Source organism: Glycine max, chromosome 7 (genome assembly GCF_000004515.6).
Source record: "Glycine max cultivar Williams 82 chromosome 7, Glycine_max_v4.0, whole genome shotgun sequence".
NCBI lineage: Eukaryota > Viridiplantae > Streptophyta > Magnoliopsida > Fabales > Fabaceae > Glycine > Glycine max.
The window spans coordinates 7,883,335-7,905,493 of record NC_038243.2 but is presented as its reverse complement, the minus strand read 5'-3'; the positions used below and the strand labels follow the sequence as shown (position 1 = coordinate 7,905,493).

Sequence of the window (22,159 nt, the reverse complement as noted above, 5' to 3'; positions counted from 1 at the left end):
CATTTTCGAACCCTAAGGAAGGTTCTTGGGAATTTTGAATCCTATGGGTGTTTTTGTTAATGGGTGAGAGGATGAATGTAAAGGGTGGATCGTCATCGCTGTCCTCATCTCTTGGTATGGTGAAATGCAAATGTGAGGTACTTGCTATCATGTTCACGTTGCGTAGTGTGAATCATACATGGAGAAGGTTTTGGAGATGCCCACATTAGAATGTAAGCAAATGTCGATTTTGTGTTGTATTGAGTTTTATTCTGTTGTACTGCTTGTTTAATTGGTATTGTGATGTTGGAATCACGTTTTTGCAAAAAAATTCAATGGATTGGTGGTATTGAGGATGGCAATAACATGTCTGTAGAGAGGAGTGAGTTGGTATGGTATGTTCGGGAAAATGAAAAGCTAAAGTTGAAAGTTGCTTCATCAATGGAGGAAGCAAAAGCAAATGAAGAAGAAATAAAAATATGAGGAAATAAATTGTTACACAAGAGGAAGAATGTTATGCATCCTCGATTCAAGTTGTGCAGTTGAAGAGTAAAATTGGAAGGAAAAAGAATAATCTTGTTGTCGAAAGGAATAGAATGAAGCTATTAGGTTTTGTAGTTGTAGTTCTTTGGGTGTTCATTTATTTACCAAGTATTGTAATTGCAATGAATGTTAGTGGTCATAGAAGGAATTGATTTTCCTTGAGTGTATTTACTGATGGTAGGTTTTTGGTAGTTGTCTTCTTAAATTTGGTGTGTTGAGATGTAAATTTTGGAAAGTAACAATGTTGTATTTGATGCAGTTGGATGCTTCCAATGATATGAGTTTATGATGTGTTAAAGTTGTATTGTACTGATGCTTAATTTTAAATTTGGACCTGTTATTGTTTTGTGATATTCGATACTGGCTTACTACTAATTACTAAGCCCAACAATGTTAGGTACTTTGTTGGAACAAAAATGAATTTGAGGTAGTAAAATGAAAATGATTTATTTTTCAGGTACTTCGATGTCAAAAATATAAATTTTAGGTAATAAAATAAAAATTGTTTATTTTGCGGGTATGAAAAACTTATTTAAGTCAAACTGCTTGAGTTTTTTTTTTGTTCTACTGTTTTGATTCATTGAACACTTCAGTGTCTTACTGTTTACTTCAGCATTTATGACCATTTCTATTTAGCAAAAGAGATTTGAATTTATTAATGATAAGTCACAATTATTTAATATAAGTAACATGATCCCAAAAGGCCTAAATTAGTACTTAAGATGCCCACTGTCTAGAATAAATACACAAAAGGTGCAACAAATTCTGCACATGGTTCCAATAAAGTAAACAATAAAGCAAGATTCCTACACTGCAAAATAAAATTCCCACACCCCACTACAAAAGTATTTCATACAATCCTATTTTTGTCCATTAGTATCTTCAATTGGTTCTTTAGATTTGTCAATTGATGCGTTTGTCTTGGCCTGAATGGCAAGAAGACCAATTCTCATCTCAACCTTCTTCTCAACAGTTGGTAGTTGACAACCTTTCATTTTTTTCTTGAATTTGTAATATTAGTTGTTGGTGGCTTGCGTTTAGGAGCAAGTTTCTTAAGTGTTTCATTAACAAATCTATTATGCCTACAATGCCCCTACAAAATTGAAATTTCTAAAAATTAATGCATGAGATTAATACCAGTAAGTACAAAATTAATGCATAGGCATTAATACCATTGTATGTCTATTTGTAGGTTTGGCCTACTGTTATTAATGAGGACTGAGAGCTTTTGTTACAGACTGTTGCACACCTTTTCCCTAAAAAATTAAGTGTAACAATTAATCTATATGAACCATCATATAGTATGTTAAACGTATAAAAAACTTACCTTATTATTTCTGTTTGTGCATTTGATTTGTGTGATGTCATTCTTCTGATGTTGAATAGACTGGTTTGAACTCTACCACCTCCACCCTCAGTTCCAGCTTCAGCTACTCCCTTAGTGTCACCCTCAACAACATTGACTTGTCCGGTCTGAACTCCAATAGCTAGGTGCACCCGCATTTCCACCCTCAGTTGCTCCCTCAATGCCTCCCTTAACTACATTGAGTTGCCTAGTCTGAACCTCAACATTTGCACCTTGAGTTGTATCCTCAGCTACAACTTCAATAGCTCTACTAGCTTCCTCATTTACTTCTTCAGGTACTACTAGAGGTGGCAATGAACATCTCCTAGTATTATGATCTGATGCCCCATATCAGATGCATTTATAAGGAGTTAGGTCCCTTCTTAGCCTTGTCCTATTAGGGTCTTCATCAGGCTTTCTCTTTTTCAATTTCTTTGGTCTACTAGGACCTTTTTTGTATTTTGGTGGTTGAATCTCATTGACCACATATCCATACCATTAATTGATGTCACCTTACGTCCATAACAAATACCATATGTATCCATTGAATAACAATTATTCACATAATCCACAACCTTAATTTTTTTGAATTGTATGACAGCCATTGCATGTTTGCAAGGTATGCCAATTAATCCCTAGAAGTTACATGAACAACTTTGCTTATTATATCTGTCGCAACGTGGGCCATGATGGGACGGTAAAATAAATTAAAAAAATTATTTAGATAAATAAACAAATTGTTTTCCAAAAAAATGAAAAACTTGAGGAGTCGTCGCCAACGTTTATTTAAGGAAAATGTCAGAAAAATAAAAAAGGATAAGGAATAGTCTACGATTTGAGAAAAAGGATTCAAAAGTCGTTTACGCCCGGGGAAGGTGTTAGCACCCCACGTGCCTGTCATGAAAACGACAGCCTTTAATTGAGTGCTCTAAAAAATAAAGTGACTTTTAATTATTTATCTTTCCTTGAAAACATAAATTACATTTTGTTATATTTTCTTTTATTTAGAAAGGAAAATCAAATTTTTATTTTTTAAAAAAAGATTTTATTTTTTTAGTTTTATTTTGGGTCGACAGAGGATTTGTCCTCGTTTCTACGTATCCCTAGGTGCAATGAGAAAATGAGACTTACATAATTCTTTGTAGAAAAAAAGGTTGTGTGTTTAGTTGATTTTATTTTATTTTGAAAGGTTTTGATTTTGTAGTAAACTTTGTGAAGTTAAATAAGCCAGAGACCAATCATGACATTCACAAAATTTACTCACTTGATTGAAACATTTTCAAACAAGTCGGAGACCCAACATGCAGTGCGTGTAACATGAAAAAGGAGAATTGAGTGGTCATTTATTTGAGAATGTTACCATTTTTAGAAAAGATTTTAGTTTTGTGATAAACTTTGTGAACTTAAGCAAGTCGGAGACCCAACATGTTATTCACAAAATTTACACACACATTATTGAAACACCACCAAGCAAGTCGCAAACCCGGCATGGAGTGCACATAACATAAACGAGTATTAAAGAATGCTAATGCGGATTTTCAAAAATAAATAAATATTGAAATAGTGCTACGAAATCAGATAAATAGAATAAAAATGGAAAGTGATAGAATAAAAGTGGGGAGTACCCTTAGTAATTAAGGATGCGAGATTGAAACGTGGGGAAAATAAGATTTATAACGAGATATTTATAATGCATTATTAATTAAACTAACTAGCTAGTTAATGATAAAAAAGAAAATTACATTGAAAAATAAACGATAGAGACAATAAAGAAATACAATAAAATAAAGAGCTAATCACTAATATATATAATTATTTTTATTTTTTATTTCTTTTTCTTTTTCTTTTTTGCTTTTGTTAAAGTCAAAGAATTGACTTGGACTTAGTCAACATTGACGGAGTGCTGACACGACGGCCTAGTCACCATCCTAAGTGATAGCGGTGTACATATAAAGAATGAAGTGTAACCATCAGTTTTATTTTTTGGACTTAACAAAAAAAATGAGTTGGGCCCAAAATGGAAAAGGTGCATGCATCAAGAAAAGAGGTGTAAATAGAATTTTTTCATTTTATTTCAGGCTTAACAAAAATGGGCTAGGCCCAAAACAAGAAGTTGTATGTATGAAAAAAGTGGTGTGAATAGCTTTTGCATCTTATTATAGACTTTGCAAAATGGACTAGGCCCAAAACGAAAAAGGGTGCATGTATAAAAAGATATTAAAAAAACCAAAAAACTCATCAAAGAAGCATGTGCACAACCCAACAAAATAAAGGGATGGGAGGAAAAAAAATTGTGTAGGCCTCGCCGACAACCATGATGGACGAAGGGTGGCACAATGGTTTGAAAAGAAGAAGAAGAAGAAGAAGAAGAAGAAGAAGAAGAAGAAGAAGAAGAAGAAGATGAGGAGGAGGAGGAAGAAGATAAAGAAAAAGAGACAGAAAAAACAAAAAGAAGATGGTTAGGAAACGTGAGAGAGTGAGGAATGAGGGGTTACCTGATGACCCTTTTCTCTTATCTCACAAAGCTCGCCAAATGGCGCCACCAGATTGGTTCCTTTTAACTTTAAGGGTTTTGCGCTGCTCTGTGCATTGATTTTCAAAATTTCCTTCTTTTCTTTTTTTATGCAGAGTGATATCTTCTTCTTGACCTAATGGGCTCTTTTTGAGAGCCAGGTACAAAAGCAAATTTTGGATTCAACATTACCAATATCCTCCAACAACAAAAGCAATAGGCATGTACTGGTCATTCGGATTTCTGCCATCAATAATCAAGAATTGACCTCCAAACTTTGATTTGAGATGACATCCATCTACACCAATCAGGGATCTACATGCCTTTTTTAAAGCAGATTTTGGACCTTCTAAGAACATGTAGAAATTACAAAATTTTGGTAGTACTTCAATGGATGGTCTTTCCACTCGAATCAAGCATAAATTGTTTGTGCATCTATCCTTCAATTCAATTGCATTTGACCAAAGCTAGGAATACTGTTTGATACAATCACCATTAACTACTTGTTTTGCTAGTTGTTTGGCCCTCCATGCCCTAGACATTGAAATTCCAATTGAATAGTTAGCCCTTATTTCACCAATTATGTCATTTAGAGACATGTAAGCATTTGGTCACCCAGGTAGACTAATACTTCTGTTATTGAAAACCCTCTCACATGTGTGTTTAGGATGTAAGGTATCAAGCATATATGTCTCACTTTAACCTACCTTACTGGCATATACCAGATAGTCAATGCAATGCTTACACCTTGCTCTTGCTCACCTCTTATCATTAAAATCAAACTTGATTTCTCTCCCATTTAACACATTGTATTTCAGTATGGCTTCTTTGAACTCTTTTAGAGAAACAAACTCCAATCCCAACTTCCATTTAAATTCCTTACAAAACAACTTTTTGTTGAATCTTTCATATTTTTTCTTAAATACCTCTTAAACTGAATCATCATTGCATAAATGTTCACTAACATACCCATCTTCAATATGATTTGCAGGCAAAGTGTGTGCCATAAATAAACTGCCACTAAAATTCACATAATTGTATTAAGCCCTCTTACCTCTACCAGGAAGCTTCTTACCTCCACTACTAGCCTTCTCACCCTTACCAACAACCTTTTTACCTCCATCAACCTTGTCCACCAGCCTAAAATGTGCATTACTTTGCACTTCACTTGGTAGGTTTAAGTTTTCCTCCTGGTTGAAGTAATCGTTAGATACTTCAATTAATTCAACACATACACGTTGGTTGTTAGCTATGTCATCATCTTTGTGAACAAAAACACTAGCACAAGCATCATTACTTGAATCACCTTCCTCCCTCGGATTACACACCTTTTTTAAAGTTGACCTCTTTATTCATTTATTTTTCAGTATAACAATTTCTGGAATAGATAAATTAAAACCATCATCCAATCCAATTACTCTTTTCTCCTTAGAGTCATCTAACTAAACATCCTTCACTGATTCATCACTACTGTCTTTAGAATCACCAGAAAAATTTCCATCCACAACCACCTTATTACCACCAGCACATTCCACAAACAACTCCACCTCACAACTGTTAGCAATGACATAATTAGACAACTCCAATGCATGACTGTCCATAGTAATCTTGTTATACTCACCATCACTACCTTTCCACCATAGCCTCATTGGTTAATCACCATATCCAAAGTCTTTTTTTAAAATTCCAATTGCTTCAAAGAATGATCACTTGTCAACATCTATATCAATGACACTTCTAGAATGCTAGTCCCAACATATTGCATCATAGGGTCTTCTTTTAATTTGAAACTCATGCTTGCAACAAAAATATAAACAATGTTTATCAATTTAATGTTCACCATTAATTAGACCATAATTGAACCCTAATCAAACACAGTTAAACTATAGTCGAACCCTTAATCATTTTGTACTCAGACCTTAATAAAACCCGAAAAAATCCAAATAAAAAATTTTCAACTTCACAAAACATGGACCATTGCAACACCATAATAGGAGACAAAGAGACCACTAAGAAAGGGAAAGCAAGTAAACAAAATGAAAAAATCACATTACCTGCTATAGTTCGAAGATGACTCATCTCTTGAATGAGATAACGCGTACACATGAAGGAGACTCTCTCGTTTTGTTTTCACTTAGAAGATATCACAATAAACCTTGATAACACTCACAATCAGTCATTACAAAAAGCCACTACCATTACCTAGAAGATGAACTTATGCTTTTGAAGAGGGAACGTTTTCCAAATTCTAGTCATTTTTTTAAAAAAAATTGTTAGTTAATAAAATATAATAATTTGATTATTTTTTTTAAAAATAAATAATGACATGACTTAATTTGATTACATATTAAGTGATTAGGCTTGATGACGTGACATTCTGTGTGTCATGTCATCACTTAATATAATGAGACTGATGACAGATACTTCGTTAAAACATAAAAGTTTTTCAGGCACATAATTAACCAAAAGTGAATTTGAGGTATTAGTTTGAAAATAACCTATTTTTCAGGTATGAATAACATATTTTAGCTAATTTTTTAGTAATAAAAATTAAACAAATTAAATAACTCAATGGGTGAAAAAGACTTGAGTTTAATTCTTACAAAATACACTCTCTAGGACATATAATGAATTTTAGTGTAATTAAATCAAATTGATGATTAATCCCATAATAGGATCACCCATGTGACAATATAACTATTACTAATAGGATCATTCCACTTATTATCACTAACATGACAACCATCACTGATATATCTATCCATTTCGCCATCTCCACTTGGGCCTTTGAGGCCTCCATGACCATCATCACCTCCACGATTATTGATCCCTTTCTGCATATATGAGTCTTGATGGTTCTCAATTGGATTAGTTGTGGAGCTGGTTGAGTATCAGGTGTAGCCGTGTAGGTCAGTGGGTATGAGAGGAGGGTTGCTCAAGAGTGTGACTATTCATTTTCACGCCCAAAATGTTAAACATAATGTTAGATGCAAGAGATAATACTTTAGTTGAGACAAATTACCAATGTATATGTAATCTTAAACTCCTTTCATTTGGTCGTAAAAAAAATCCCTTTATTTGTTGTTGTAAAAAAGATAAAAAAATAAAAAATTCTTCCATTTGTTTTTTACTCACTTATGATAAAAGTTGGGATAAATGTTGACAATATTCATCAATAAATTTAAAACTTTATTCTGCCGAATGATATAACAATCTTGATGCAATGAATAAGTACTCACTTATGATAAAAGTTAAGTATAGAAATATTGAAACAGTGGGTAGTAAGTGTTTAATTAAGTCTCTATTTAATGGAATTTGGTCATGTTTAATAAAACAATTGTATAGTTTATTTCTAATTTGATTTTCAATTTGTATTTGATATTTAATTTAGTATTAATTTGGTTCATTTTTTTTATTATGAACTGGTCAAAGTTTCTGTTACTTTTGGAGTTTTTATTAATCATATAAGGAAGAAGTTCCTTCAAAATGTTGGTTTATAGATGAAATTGGAACTTGAATAGGTATCATTATGCAAAAGTTTGATAGCAATGCATCTTTCGTTTATGGAATAAACAACATTATGAAACATTATAATTTGAAATTTGGAGCATGGTTGTTCTTGACCTATCAAGAAAATGAAAATTTCAAAATGAGAATTACGCATATATAATTTGAACAAATAAGTGAATGTTGAAATTATTGTAATACGTTCCAAAACAAAGATCATGATGATCCTTTGATAAAATTACTTTTGTCTTAAAAGTCATTTTTCACCGGATTTTTAAACACATTCTAAGTTACTTTCAAAAGGCTACGAGATATGATTTCTTGATTCATCATCCCAACCTATTCAAACACTATCTCCATGACAATTGAAGAAATAGAAGGAGATTGTAGGTAAATATATTGAAGAATATGCAAGAAGTCTCTCTGATATATTCAGAATTTGATAATATATCCCTTTTAATTATATATTTCTAGCAAAATGATGTAATATTCTTGAAGTTTTCAATGTTTTAATTTTCAGTAATTATAATAGTTTTGCTGAAAATCAATATTTGATGAGGCTATTGTTTTTATTATATTTAGAATTAATTATTTACTGTTTGTATTTTATCTTTTTTATATTGTATCTTTTTTTTTGGATTTTTCATGTGCATATATTAGTTTCTTTTTTGGTCACACAGTTTTTTTATCAACCAATGTTAAGATTTTGTCATTATTACGTGCTTTTTTTACAAACCCCCCGATCTAGTAATTACCACATATCGCTAACTTGATTTAAATTAATTAAATATTTAAGTATTGTGATCTTTAAATAAAATAATGTTTACCACTGAATGTATATAAATTAATTAACGCAAGGTTAACTAATAGTCTCAATAGAAAATACCTATAATATAAAAATAAAAATACGCATGGAAGTTCAATTATGTTTTTGAAGTTCAATTAAAGGTAAATAATTTATTTTGAAATTAAAAATATATTTGTTTGTATTTTAATTTAACATAATTAAAAAAATGACATCTTAACATAATTAAAATTTAAACATGTAAAATTATGTTCCTGTCTATACATTGTACATTCACCCTTTCTAGCAACCCCTTTTTTCCCTTAATTTGTTATGTGGATAAGTTCTACTAGCCACCAAACAATAATTCAAGTTCCTTAGTAGATGTAAATCATGTGATAGTGACGGTTTTTATTTTATTTGGTACATGACTGATTTTCTTTTAGGTAAATGATAGTGACCGAATTTTTATTAACAAGTAATCTATCCAAATATCTTAAAGAATTGAAATGATCAAAGTGGTTTAGAATATCTAGACTTGTGATAGTGACATCAATTCTAGTTTGTTTAGGATACAATTATTCTTAAAAATGAGACAAAATATTATATACCTTTAATGGATATATAGGTCCACTTAGAGCAAGTTATCATTGATTTCCATGTGAAAGATTATTAGCTAGAATTCATATGATGGCAACGAGTTTTAGCGCCATTGTAAATTTGTAATGAAATCATCACGATCACAGCTACATATATGCTGAAAAGATTGGCATTGAATTCTTTATTCCCAAACGGTGGAGCTGGTTGAAACCTACCTAATATTTTTCTAATATAATATTATCTTCATTTAATATATATTTTCTCAAACAACAACAACAACAACAACGCCTTATCCCACTAGGTGGGGTCGGCTACATGGATCAACTTCCGCCATAATGTTCTATCAAGTACCATACTTCTATCCAAACCATTAATTTCGAGATCCTTTTTTATAACCTCTCTTATAGTCTTTTTGGGTCTTCCTCTGCCTCGAATTGTTTGTCTTCTCTCCATCTGGTCTACTCTCCTCACTACAGAGTCTACCGGTCTTCTCTCTACATGCCCAAACCACCTAAGTCTATTTTCCACCATCTTCTCTACAATAGGCGCTACTCCAACCCTCACTCTAATAGCTTCGTTTCTAATTTTATCCTGTCGAGTCTTACCACACATCCACCGCAACATCCTCATCTCCGCTACACCGACTTTATTCTCATGTTGGCTCTTGACCGACTTTATTTTCTCAAACAAATTATAATATAAAATACTCATCGAATTTATTTATGATTAATCTTTCTTAAAAAATCTAACGAATCATTTTTAATAAAATTATTTTATTTCAATCATATTTTTTCTATTTACAAAATTTAAACCTATCATCTTACTTAAGAAAATTAAATTCAATATACTTCAACTAACGACTTTGTTGATAAAGTTGATGTGTATAATTTATGGAATACTACTATTTAATAAACTCAGATATTATAATATAGAGATTTAGATTAATCTGTTTTTTTATTTAATTATTATTTGCAATAAGTTATTGTGGCAATTATTAACAGGTGAAAAAATTAATTAATATGACTTTAAGTTTAAGTTTATAAAATATCAATAGTTTTTTTCATAAAAAGAAAATGAAAACGCTAAGATATCAATAGTTATGAAACAAAAATTCATACATATTTTTTTTTTTTTTAAATTTCATACACATGTAATGTAAGTCAACCGAAAACCACTAAAGATTATAAAGATCCCTATCAAATTTTAAAATATCTGCATTTTTAATATTTGAACTCAAGACGACTTACTGATCAAGGTGGAATAGTTTTTGCTAACTAATCTACGCATTCTATGGTACAGTTAATGTTATATGTAACCATTTATTCAACCGTGGTAATATTTAAAGAGTTAAATTACGATGTATTAATAATAGAATATTTTTCATCTAATGACGATTCTTTTATATATTATCATTTAGTAAGTTTAATAAAATCTATTAAACTTTGTTTACATAAAATCCATATTTAATAACGCTAAATGTTCATATTGTTTGGTTGAGTATATACCACATAAATATTACTATTGCATATGGCTTCATTTCTTTTTGAAAGTCAGCTAATAAAGGATAGTCCGTTTTTGTTGATTTTCATTAGAAAAATACAAATTGCATGTTTCAAAGTAGTATTTTCTTATTCTAAAAACAAGAACCTAGTGGAAGAAGGAAGAAGGCGACAAAGCAAAAAATCTTGATAATGCAATGGCAGTGTCTTTATCGAGATTTAAGAGCCATCGGTTTTGTTTTCAGAGGGTGGTTTTTCTGGTATTACCAATTAATTGTTGACTTGAATACATACATTACATGATTATCGTCATTCTCAATGTCTTCATATATATGCAATATTGCTAAAATCGCAAGCCATTCAAAGCCCATCCAACTCGTTTACTTGTTGTCCAGAAAAATAATATCAATAATCAAAATGGGTGAGCCAAGTAAATTACAATGATCGTATTTGTTCTGATCATCTAGATCACTAGTAATTCAATAAATAACATCTTTTTTATTTTTCCTTCTGTTTTTCAATTCCTGGTGAATGCAAAAACCACGCTATATCATCTCAGTTACAAAAAAACATCTTATATATTGTGAGAAAACCAATCATATAATATATATTTAAAATACAAAAAACATAAAAGCTTTTTTTCTTCTTCTAATTCTACAGCTCCAAACTATATGACTCTGTTATCTGAAACGATGGACCTCTGCTTTTGCAACTTTATCATGATCTAGTAAAACATATCCTCAATTCTCTTATGATATATTATTGAAGAAAAAAAATTCATAAAATATATCATACCCACCCAAAAAAGTATAGTACAATGCGCAGGATCTAAACCCATCGAATATCTAGAAAAACTTGAAGTTGCTAGAAAGTTGAAATCCACCACTTCATTGGTTTCTAGTTTGTCTAGAAATAGAAAATCCATTGAGAAATAAGAAATTATATTTGAGATATGAAAATTAAAATCACATGACACGTGAAAAATCACATCCTAATATGAAATTAAACACTCTAGAAAAGGATTATGACAAAATCAGAGAAGCAAATTAAGACCTAGCAACTCCACGATCCACCCAATAATCAAAATAGTCACACCTACTTCTATAATTAATTTATGTATATGTAATTAAGCATAGGGAAAACTTGAGAGGTGGAACAACAAAGTTCCAAAGCATATATAAAATCAACACTGCCAAAATTCAAGAGTTGCAAGCAAGGATTCATATCATATCATATAAAGGTACACATGAACACATAACTCACAATAGTTTTTTTTTGTTATCATCAGCATGTGGAGTCAGAAACCACAGGCTTATTGGCAGGCATGGACTTGGAGCGTTTCATCCAATTAGCTGGTGAAGCTGTATGCCCACGATGCAAACGGCACCGGAAGGACCCTTCATGTGTCGTTGGTGAGCACAAGCACTGTCCTTTGGGCAATGATCCCGTGCCGCCACCGCCGCCGCCACTATCACTCTTTGGTGATGTTGAAACGATGAGCTTGTTACCGTGACCTTGAGATGCCATGGATGATGATGCTGTTGGTTTTGGTAGAAGGAGCTTCAAGTTGGTTGGGAAAACAGGATGTTCCTTTACATAGAATAAAACACACCAAGGCAAAGATAGACCCTTTTATATAATAATAATAATAATAATAATAATAATGATGGTGATTTTACATATCTATTAAGATCTATCCACCTCTTTCCATCTTTGATCTTTGGATGGAAAAGAGATAAGAAAAAGACTAAAATAATAAGGAATCCAACGGTTAATGATGCAAAAAGCAAACACAAAAAAAAAGATAGGACATGAAGAATAAACTATTAATTTGTTGTCTGAATAACATCATCTATGTTTTTTATTTATTCAAAATACATTAAAGTATTAAAAAATTTATTGATATTATAAAGAATATTTTTCCTATCTAATTCTGTTCACATGACCTTTGATTTTATTCTAAATTATAATAAGAAAATAATCCATAAATTGAAAAGTTTTCTTATCTTTTACCTGATTTTTTTAATGTGAATCATCTTTTATATTTGATTTTTCTTTAATTATAATTAAAATATTAATAAAATATGAAAGTTGTCGATATTAAATAGACTTTTTTTTTTTACATAAGCAACATGTTTAATTATTTATAAAGTACAAGAGGAACTCTAAGTCGTATATAATTATATATATAAAGCACAAATGAACATTAAAGAGAACAATGAATCCAATCCATAGGGCATATACACCAACATATGCATGTGGATTAAAATACCAGCATAAAAAAAATATTTTCTTTTATACATTTATGTGCTCATAAAATTTTAATAGATCGAGTTCCTGAACTTTTTGTGTAGTTTTTTTAAAAGGAGTTTCTTGTGCAATTTAAAATTGATTAATATACACTTTACTATATTATTTTATTTTAATTATATGATTTAAACTAATAAATTAAAAGACGAGATTAATTGAGGGATAAAGTATTAATTATTGCATTGGGGGACCCAATTAGATGAGGAATCAAATCGAAAGAACATGACAATGGCTGAGAGAGGCAACATGAAGAGTTAGAGGGTGACCACGTGGGAAGTTCATGCCTTCATATGGCTGAGTGCACACCTGGCAGTTTCATGCTCAATCACATTTAAATACGTAAGAATGTTGAAGACATCAAGTATATATGAGAAGCAAAATATACCCCAAAAAAGGAAAACTAAAATAAATAAATCCTGATGTTTTCATTTCCAGCTTATATATATATATAATTTGTTAAAATTAAATATTCCTACTTATTTTTTAGAAAGGGTATTTTAATACGCTTAACTTTAAGTGTGTTGTTATTTTGTATGTCTGTGTAATTATTACTATTTTTTTAGTTAGTTTTCTTTTGATTTGCATATATATATCGAGTAAAGTACTGAAAATTCTTTTGATTTTTTCAAAAATAGAATCTTCTACTCTTCGTATATTGTTGAACATCACTTGAAAATCTTGCTTGCGTTTCATGTACAAGCCACACAAATTAAGTTGACAAGCAAGCTTGGCTAATCCACTCTATAAAGGATATATATTATTGGTCCTATGGAATAATATGATCCAATAATTGTCCTTCCATGAAAGGTAAGCAGATAAAAACTGATAGAGATTTATTGTGGGCACGTGTCACTTTTAGAAGCATTTTGTCTTTGAAATGATAGTTCATCATTGGCCAAGTGTTGTTCCAATTTATATGGATGTCCAAAGGGACAAAGAAAAAAAAATACAATTGATACTCAGATGATCTACAAGTTAGTGGGGGCAGAATTCTATACTGATTTCATCTGGTCCAATTTGTTGAAAAAAAAGCTAAACATCATAAGCTAAGCATCTCACCGCCATGTATTGCATAAACATTATATTATAGGATCCTCTGATCGAAGCATTAGTACAAGAGCGGGTAATGCATTCCATTCAACAATCTGCAATTTTTAATTATCGTAAACAACTATAGCAATAACACAATTAATTAATTGTGAAAAATTTATCTATTTCTTAAAAGGAAAATATTTTTAAAATAATAAATAAATTTTCACTTAATGATTCTATTAATAAATAAATATTTAAAAGTGAAACATAAAATTCATTTTTTTATTATGATTTCTTTTTAGTCAAATAAACAAATTTTTAGTTCAACTTAATAGAGAATTATTTAATATTTAATGTAACTTATGATAATAATTTTTGATAAACATATTCATTTTAATTATAATAAGACTGTAATTTATAAAATAATAAAATATTTTTTTATAGAAATGTTTTCGATGCAATAATTATTTTGTAAGTAATTTCTACAATAATTAGAAATAGAAATTGAAAAAGTAAAGTTTTAAAACAAAATGAAGATTGAAAAAAGTAAAAGATTTAAAAATATGCTGTAAAATAAAAAGACATGAGTTCATAAAAGTTGGGGAATTAAATACATACATGATAACTTGTTGAACCTTTACTTATTTCAATGATAGACAAGTTGTGTTTTGAGAAATTAAGTGATTGTGTATCAAAACCTCCCTTATTACAACATACAAGTTCTATAATTATAGATTACAAATTATAATTATCCGCTACAAACTTTCACTAAATTTTCACCGTCCATGACTTTGATCTTTGATCTTCATACTTGATAACTTGTATTTTCAATCTCCATCATTGATATCTTCTAGTACATTGATACTTTCTAAATCTGCGTTTCTTAATTAACTAAAACACTATAATTTGACACTTAATCAAAATAGTCTATTAAAAGATTATTTTTTAATACTTTTTCGAAGATTATTTTTGGATAATTGAAAAATGTTGTTGTTAACATCAGACACCAATTTACTGAAGAAATTAAGTCAAATATTACCTTTTTTTTATTTATTCTCATCATCATTAAATGCAAGAATTCTCAAGGTCATTACAGCTGCTCCTTGTACCTCTATGTCATTGAATTCAACAATTCAACAAGAAGAGGATACCACCTTCCATCCTGAATATAGCATATCTATATATATATAAGTGTAAAGAATAGAATATATAGTTGTAGAATATATCTTTTAGAGGTATGGAAAAAAGAGAAAAAACCTGATATGGGTCTTACTGATGGTATTTCTACGAGCAAGGTTGTTTATAGCAGCAGCTACTTTCTTTAAAAGATCAATTATTTGTGGAGAAATGGTACGTACTGCTGCTCTTGTGCCTCCTTAACAAATCTATAAGACAAGGCAAGGCTCCAGCATCTACAATGAGTTGCCGATGCTCTGGCTGTTTGATGATGTAAAGATAAGAAAAAGAAAAAAAATCAGAGTTAAGAATCTTCATGATTTATAAAAATCTGAAATAAGAAAAACATAACATTTTCCTCTAAACAAATCAAACGGAATGCACATAAACTAATACTCCAATTTGCCCCACGTATCCAATAATATCGAAACTTTTGGATACTTTACAAATATGTATTGTGAAGTATCCAAACCTATGAAGTATCAATAATTCAATTTGTTTCACTATCTAATAAGTATATTCTTTGGATACTTCGTTGTTGATACATACATGGATGAAGTATTTCATGACAATCTAATACAACTACATAAAATACATAAACATGTCGTTATCCCTTGATGAAGGAAAAATAGAAAATTTTCTGAAAAATAGAAAATTTTCTGTTTATGAATGATTTCAAGAAAAAAATAAAGAGATTAATAGTACTTTTTCCTGTATGTAAATAATATAAAATAATTTATGACAATGAGTTATTTTTACTAATGTTCAAGAAATACATTTATAATTTGGGTTTACAAAATTACAATTATATATTAAATATGTTACTTTTATAATTTTTTATACATTTCTAAATACACATCATATCCTATATATATTTTTAAATAATGGTATTGTGGTATCGTAGCTATGCATCATAGCAAAATAGAGATTCAATATTGTTGTTCCAAGTACGTAGCATGATTCAAGATTTAGTAAGGAAAGCTTACTTTATCATCATCTGCAAGAAAGCCAATCAAGGATGTATATGCACATCCTTTCTGGACGTCAAGGTCAGGAGCTGCAGGAAGAAGGGTCATTGCTAGGGTAGGGATGACACCCCAATTGACCATAGTATCCCTCAGGTCCTCTTGGACCCATGACCTACACCAAACATTTTTTACGAGGGCCAAGACGGTACTTTTGACTAGGGTGTGATATGGAGAGTTGAGGAGAGAAAGTTGTTGGAGAATCTCAGCAGAGATATATGTTTCCATGGCATTTAGGGTTGGCCAAGAGAGGTTTTACAAGACACCCGTCTTCAAATGTGACCTATTCCATATCGGTCAAATAATCATCGTTGTAGGATGCGTGACTTTTAACATTGTCGACTACGATGACCTGTCATAATCGATGTAAAAAAGTTTAAAAAACCAATATAAAAAAACTATTTTTAGTAGTGTAATAAGGAGTGAAAGGAAGCTAGACTCCCTTAATTTCTTCCCGGGGTTAGCATTTGTACTTGTATTATGTTACGTTCCTCGCAAAGGCAAACACTTCTCTCATACAAATTGGTAAATACTATCTACGATTCTTGAATTTAAATTTTCTTTAAATAGATAAGGTTAAATTTATTTCGTGTTATCAATTTTTTTTATCAGATCTGTGTTATCTTTTATTAAAGGATAGTTTTGTTTTTTATAGTTTAAATAATTAAATTTTGAATGAATGTTGATACGTTTCAGAAATTTAGCATTCAACTCTGTTGAATTAGAATTTTAAAAAACATCAACCATAGCAGTGCCCAGTTTACCAAACCAATATTCAACTTACGCGCGACAGGAAACATTCTATAAATACTTTTTTACTAAATAAAGTGAAAAAAATATTAATTAAAAATTAAACAGAAATATTATTAAAAAATTTCTTTTATTCTGTTATGTACACATACATTTTAGTTTGTACATGGTAAAAAATGAATATTTATCTTATACTACTAAAATTTATAATTTATAATAAGTAATTTCAAATATATAAATTATATATATTACAATTAAAATATGTAATAAATAATTATATTTGAACATATAAATTATATTTTAGATTTATGATAAATAATTTATATTTTGATGTATTGTTAATTTTATAAAAAAAAAGATTGAAATTCAATTTAAATCTAAGAATATTAAAAATGCAATATTAAAGGAGAAAACGTTATTGTCATAATAGTGATCCTCTTTATAAGCATGTTAAGAATATATTTGAGAATTGAATGAATTTAGCCTATGCAAAATGAGGAGAGAAAACGTGTCCCCTGGGTTGCGTGCTTCGTTTGACAGCAAATTCGTGGTTTCAGCACGGTAAGTGCTATCGGTTCGGTGGCCTTAACTTAAGAATAATAACAAAACAAACACAGCCTAATACCCAATCCTCACTCTACTTTCCCCATTTATCTGTCAAACGCGCAGCAACAAGAATCAAAATCCAAGGGCGAGCTTTAAACCATTTCAGTTAAGCTTTCTAACCCCCCAACGTACTCCTTTGTAGTTACAATTTCATTTTAGCGTTTTTTTTCTACTCAAAATTAGAATTAGAATTACAACCTCGGTAAAATAGAATAACTGGGTATGTGTGTGCTACTTGCAACTTTGTGAACTCTTGTGATTTTTCTTCCCATAAGGTATTTGTGAAAATGCTGTAATGAGGAAAATTGTTGGATAGGGTTTTGTTTGTATTTCTGTTGTTGCTTGTTAAATATTGTATGAGTAGAGTATGACTCTGTGTTTTCACTTACATGGATGGCTTAGGAATGGTGGAACTTTGTTGGAAGAGTGGTTTTTAATAATTGATTTAGGTAACATAGGTTTGGGGTGGGTTATGGTTATGGTCTAGCCAAGGGGAAAGGAAGAAATCCGGAAAACATGCTCTTATATATGTGCAAATTGCTTGAGATGCTACTATAGATGAGCACTCAGAAGTCTTGTAAAAATTGTGTCCATGGAAAATGTGTTTGAGCAATGAGCACTCAGAAGTCTTGTAAAAATTTGCACTTTACAGTTACAGGTATCTATTGATATTTACAAATAGTAAATTATATATTCTCATTGCTTTTAACTATTAGAATTCCTACCTAGTTTTCAAATTCACAACCTCCCCTCACTAATGGTTTCAGATTGCAAGAAAAAGCTAGACCTACCCAGCAGTGGTAGGATTATGGTCTATTGCCTCCTGTGATGCTATAAATACTTGCCTCATGAGGCAATAGTTCTAGGCTTTATTTTGCATAAAAATCTGTACTAAAAGTTGATGAATAATGAGATAGGTTCTTCCCTTGGAACTACCAGTGGAATAGTCTGCCATAATTTAATCTTGTAATTCTTTGAGTTTCCTTGTTCACACATAAGTTATAGATAGTTTACTATGGTTGAAGTGAAAATTTACAGGATAAAAAGTGGAAATTTTTTGGATAAAATAGTTGGTATGTGGTGTTACAAGAAAATAATCTTCAACCAAAGCACATATCCTTTGTCTTCAAAAAAGAAAAAAAATGATTCATATGGTAAGTTTGTTGATTTTTCACTGCATGAGGCATCAAGATTTGTTGTACTAATATTAATTATTCCTGTTTACCATATTTTCAGGGTTTTGTTCGTTCTGGTACGAGTTTTCTTATTTCTGATCATCTGCCTTACATCATTAACAAACAACAATGACCACCCCTTTCCCTCGCTCACTGTCCTGTGTAGCCAACACTGCTCTTCACCGCACCAAATCCGAGCAGTTTACTCATTTTGTTTCCAACACAGTGACACGGCTCCTCTGCTCTTCAACTCAGCCACAACACGAAAACCCTCTCAGGGAACAAGCACAGACACCACCTCAAGAATCTCTCCATGATGAGAACAAACAAAGCCATGAGCCCGAAGAAGACCACGAAGATGGTGACAGTATTAACAAAGAAACAGGTGAGATTGGTGGACCCAAGGGGCCTGAGCCCACTAGGTATGGTGACTGGGAACGCAATGGTCGCTGCTCTGATTTTTAAGTTTTTACTTCACTCTGCATACCATAATAGTGTGTTTGGATCCACTTTATACATGCACGTCTCAAACTAAAATCACGTCAAATTGAAGGAAAGACAAGAAAGCTACTAATAGTAGGTTTACCTTTGACGCTTATCCAAACATGCAGATGATAAATTAAATTTCATTAATATTGTGTATTTTTTTTTCCTATTCAGTTCTGATTGGATGACTATATGTGATGATTATGTAACGACATTGTCTTTTGATTCATTATTATTATGCAGTTAAAATTGTGAGAATTGGAGAAACGCTTAATTTGTTGCTTACATAATTCCTAATAACGGATTGATGATTTGATCTAGCAATGATTCTGTGATGTGCTGGTATTAGTGTGGGTTTCACAACGTGAAAACCATATAATATTTTTGTTGAAAATCCCCTTCGTTGTATGTATCTTAATACAACTGGTGCATTCTCTTATTGGGTACTCAGAACGGTAGGGAACTAGGTAAAGGGGAAGAGGTTTTCTAAAACTATAGACATAAATTCAAGTAAAAATCATTACATGGTCCTAATTCATTATGACACACATAATTGAGTTCTATTAACTCTTCTTCATAAGCTGAAAAACTCCATTGTGTCATGCGAAAATTGACTAGACCATAATCACATGATAATCTAGGCCCATATAATAATAGACAAAACTTAGATACAATGCCTTGTGTTGTTTTTTAATTAGAATTAGAGTTTTATCTCGATAATCTATATAGTAACAGATTTCATTAGATGTCATCACGTGTTATCAAGGTAAAAACTCTTGTTCTAATTGGAGAACAGCACAAACAATAGTTCTGTATTAAGTTTTTTCCTATCATAATTTGATAGATCATGCATTAATTTCCTTACTGGGCCGTTGACAAAAGAGAATCACCATGAAGAAGAAGTACAAGGGGCTCCACCACTGCCTGAAGTGCCCAAGGAAGTGGCACCTCTAAGAGAAACAGAAGAACCTTGTGCAGGGAGCTTCTTCATAGGGGTGAGAGGAGGCGTAAGTGAAGGTGGTGGTGATCCTTGAGCATCATCCTCCCCAGAAGAACCACTTGTTTCAAAACGAGAGGGTGAAGTGTGTGGTCTCAAACGGGGTATATTCCCCACTTGCTTTCCCCTCTTCGTTCTTACTTCTCATAAATGGGGTTGGAAATGTACACAAGGTGCTGCTCCACACCACCACAAGAGTACTTGTTATTATCAACACATGGACTTTCATTGTCACTAGCACCAACTTGAAGAAGAGACTGTGGTGGAGCCCTTGCCAAGAATGATGCTAGTGGAGATGATGAGACAGAAACAAGTCCAATGCCACGTGGGGTTGCATTTGGTTCATCTTTGCAAGGGAAAAGGAAGCTTCTTGGGGCTTGGAGGACCCCTTGTGAGTAAACATTGCTAAAGGGAGGAGGAGGAGGAGGAGGAGGAGAAGGAGAGTGTTGTGGTGTGTTTGAAGGGGAAGAATTTGGTATGGTTGTGGTGGTTTGAGTGGTGGAGATGGGAATGGTGTTGGTTTTTTTCCTGAGCTGGCGGCGGCGGAGTAAGAGAGAACAATAGAGTTCAGCAAGTAGCACTAGAATGAGGCCAAGAACAATGACAAGGCTTACCACCATTACCAAGGTTGCTCCCATGATGAATTTGGATGTTCCCTTCATTTTCTTTCTTCTTTTTATGAAGTTTGGTGTGTGGTGTGTGTATGATGGACTAGTATGGTCTTTTTTATTTTACTTGCCTCTCTTTTCTCTTCTTGAGGAACATATATGTGGCGGGAAAAAGAGGAAGAGAAGATGAAGGAAGGGGCTTTTGTGGCGGGAAATGATACTTTACTTTACCTACCCTCTGGCAAGAAGTAGTGGTGAAAGGGGGAATCTTAGAAAGAGATGATGTTTTTCTAGGGAAGGGTAAAGGCTTTTGTTTCTGAAGTCTGAACTAATTAGGACTTCAGAACTTGCAAGTTCTGACAATGGTCAGATTGGTCAATTTGATAGTTTTCTAGGACTAGTGTTATTGTGAAATTTTCACCTAGAGATGGGAAGCCTATATTGGGTTGGGATTTGCCGCGAAATTAGTTTTTCTTTTTAAATTAATACTAAAAGAATTACTATTGTATTAAAAAATTAATATCAAAACTCTGGGAGTAAGTTTTTCTTGGCGTTTTTTTTTATTATTCCAGAGTATCGATTTTATTTGTCAAGAAATGGGTAAAAGATAAAATGAAATGATTTTGCATTGCTTGTTACATGTGGATATTTTTCTCACATCATTTATTTTATATACAACATCATTTATTTTATATATAAAAATTAATCAAAATTTAAATTCTAATTTTATGTATAAAAATTAATTAAAATTTAAATTCTAAACCAAAATAAAAAAAATTATTATTTCTTGTGTTAATATTGGTATGATGGGCTATTCTACCTTTACATAGGCCAATATAGCGCTAAGACCAGCTCACTAGTAACCACAGTTAGGTGAGCAAAAGTTTTAAATATATATATATATATATATATATATATATATATAGTTAAATTTATAAGTAAATATGTTTTAAGAAAAATTAAACAAGTCTTTAATTTATGATAGGCTATTAGGCTGTCAAAATTACAATCCAATTCTGCATTAAAAAAAATTACAACCAACTCCATCAACACTTACAGGATGAAATAAGCTGGCATTTGGCAAAACTCCACTTTTGAAAATTTTATTGAAACATCCTAATATAATATATTTCTTAAATAGTGCTATCAAATTATTTTTCAAGCAGTTTGTAAATTATTATCTGGCATGTATAAGAATTCTTTTATACCTTGTTTGGTAGTATGA

The 22,159-nt window shown here is 31.4% G+C and overlaps 3 protein-coding genes across 4 annotated transcripts; 1 reads left to right on the top strand and 2 right to left on the bottom strand.

The window, feature by feature from the left end:
• Positions 1-11,967: 11,967 nt before the first annotated feature.
• On the bottom strand, positions 11,968-12,599 carry LOC100798389 (uncharacterized). Its single transcript, XM_003528892.4, has one exon. It carries the CDS (start codon positions 12,294-12,296, stop codon positions 12,054-12,056), a length of 243 nt encoding a protein of 80 aa, XP_003528940.1. The 5' UTR covers positions 12,297-12,599; the 3' UTR covers positions 11,968-12,053.
• A 4,933-nt stretch (positions 12,600-17,532) lies between these two features.
• LOC100797316 (succinate dehydrogenase assembly factor 4, mitochondrial) lies at positions 17,533-19,578 on the top strand. Of its 2 annotated transcripts, none has more exons than XM_041016941.1 (2): positions 17,533-17,768; positions 18,899-19,578. In XM_041016941.1, exon 2 carries the CDS (start codon positions 18,973-18,975, stop codon positions 19,306-19,308), a length of 336 nt encoding a protein of 111 aa, XP_040872875.1. In that variant the 5' UTR covers positions 17,533-17,768; positions 18,899-18,972; the 3' UTR covers positions 19,309-19,578. The 2 variants fall into 2 exon arrangements, with proteins under 2 accessions (XP_040872875.1, XP_025984976.1); XM_026129191.2 differs by having other exon boundaries at positions 17,534-17,773; positions 18,905-19,578.
• A 637-nt stretch (positions 19,579-20,215) lies between these two features.
• LOC102669368 (uncharacterized) lies at positions 20,216-20,964 on the bottom strand. Its single transcript, XM_006584123.1, has 2 exons — positions 20,468-20,964; positions 20,216-20,387 (listed from the first exon to the last, which is right to left on the bottom strand). Exons 1-2 carry the CDS (start codon positions 20,962-20,964, stop codon positions 20,216-20,218), a joined length of 669 nt encoding a protein of 222 aa, XP_006584186.1.
• Positions 20,965-22,159: the final 1,195 nt, after the last annotated feature.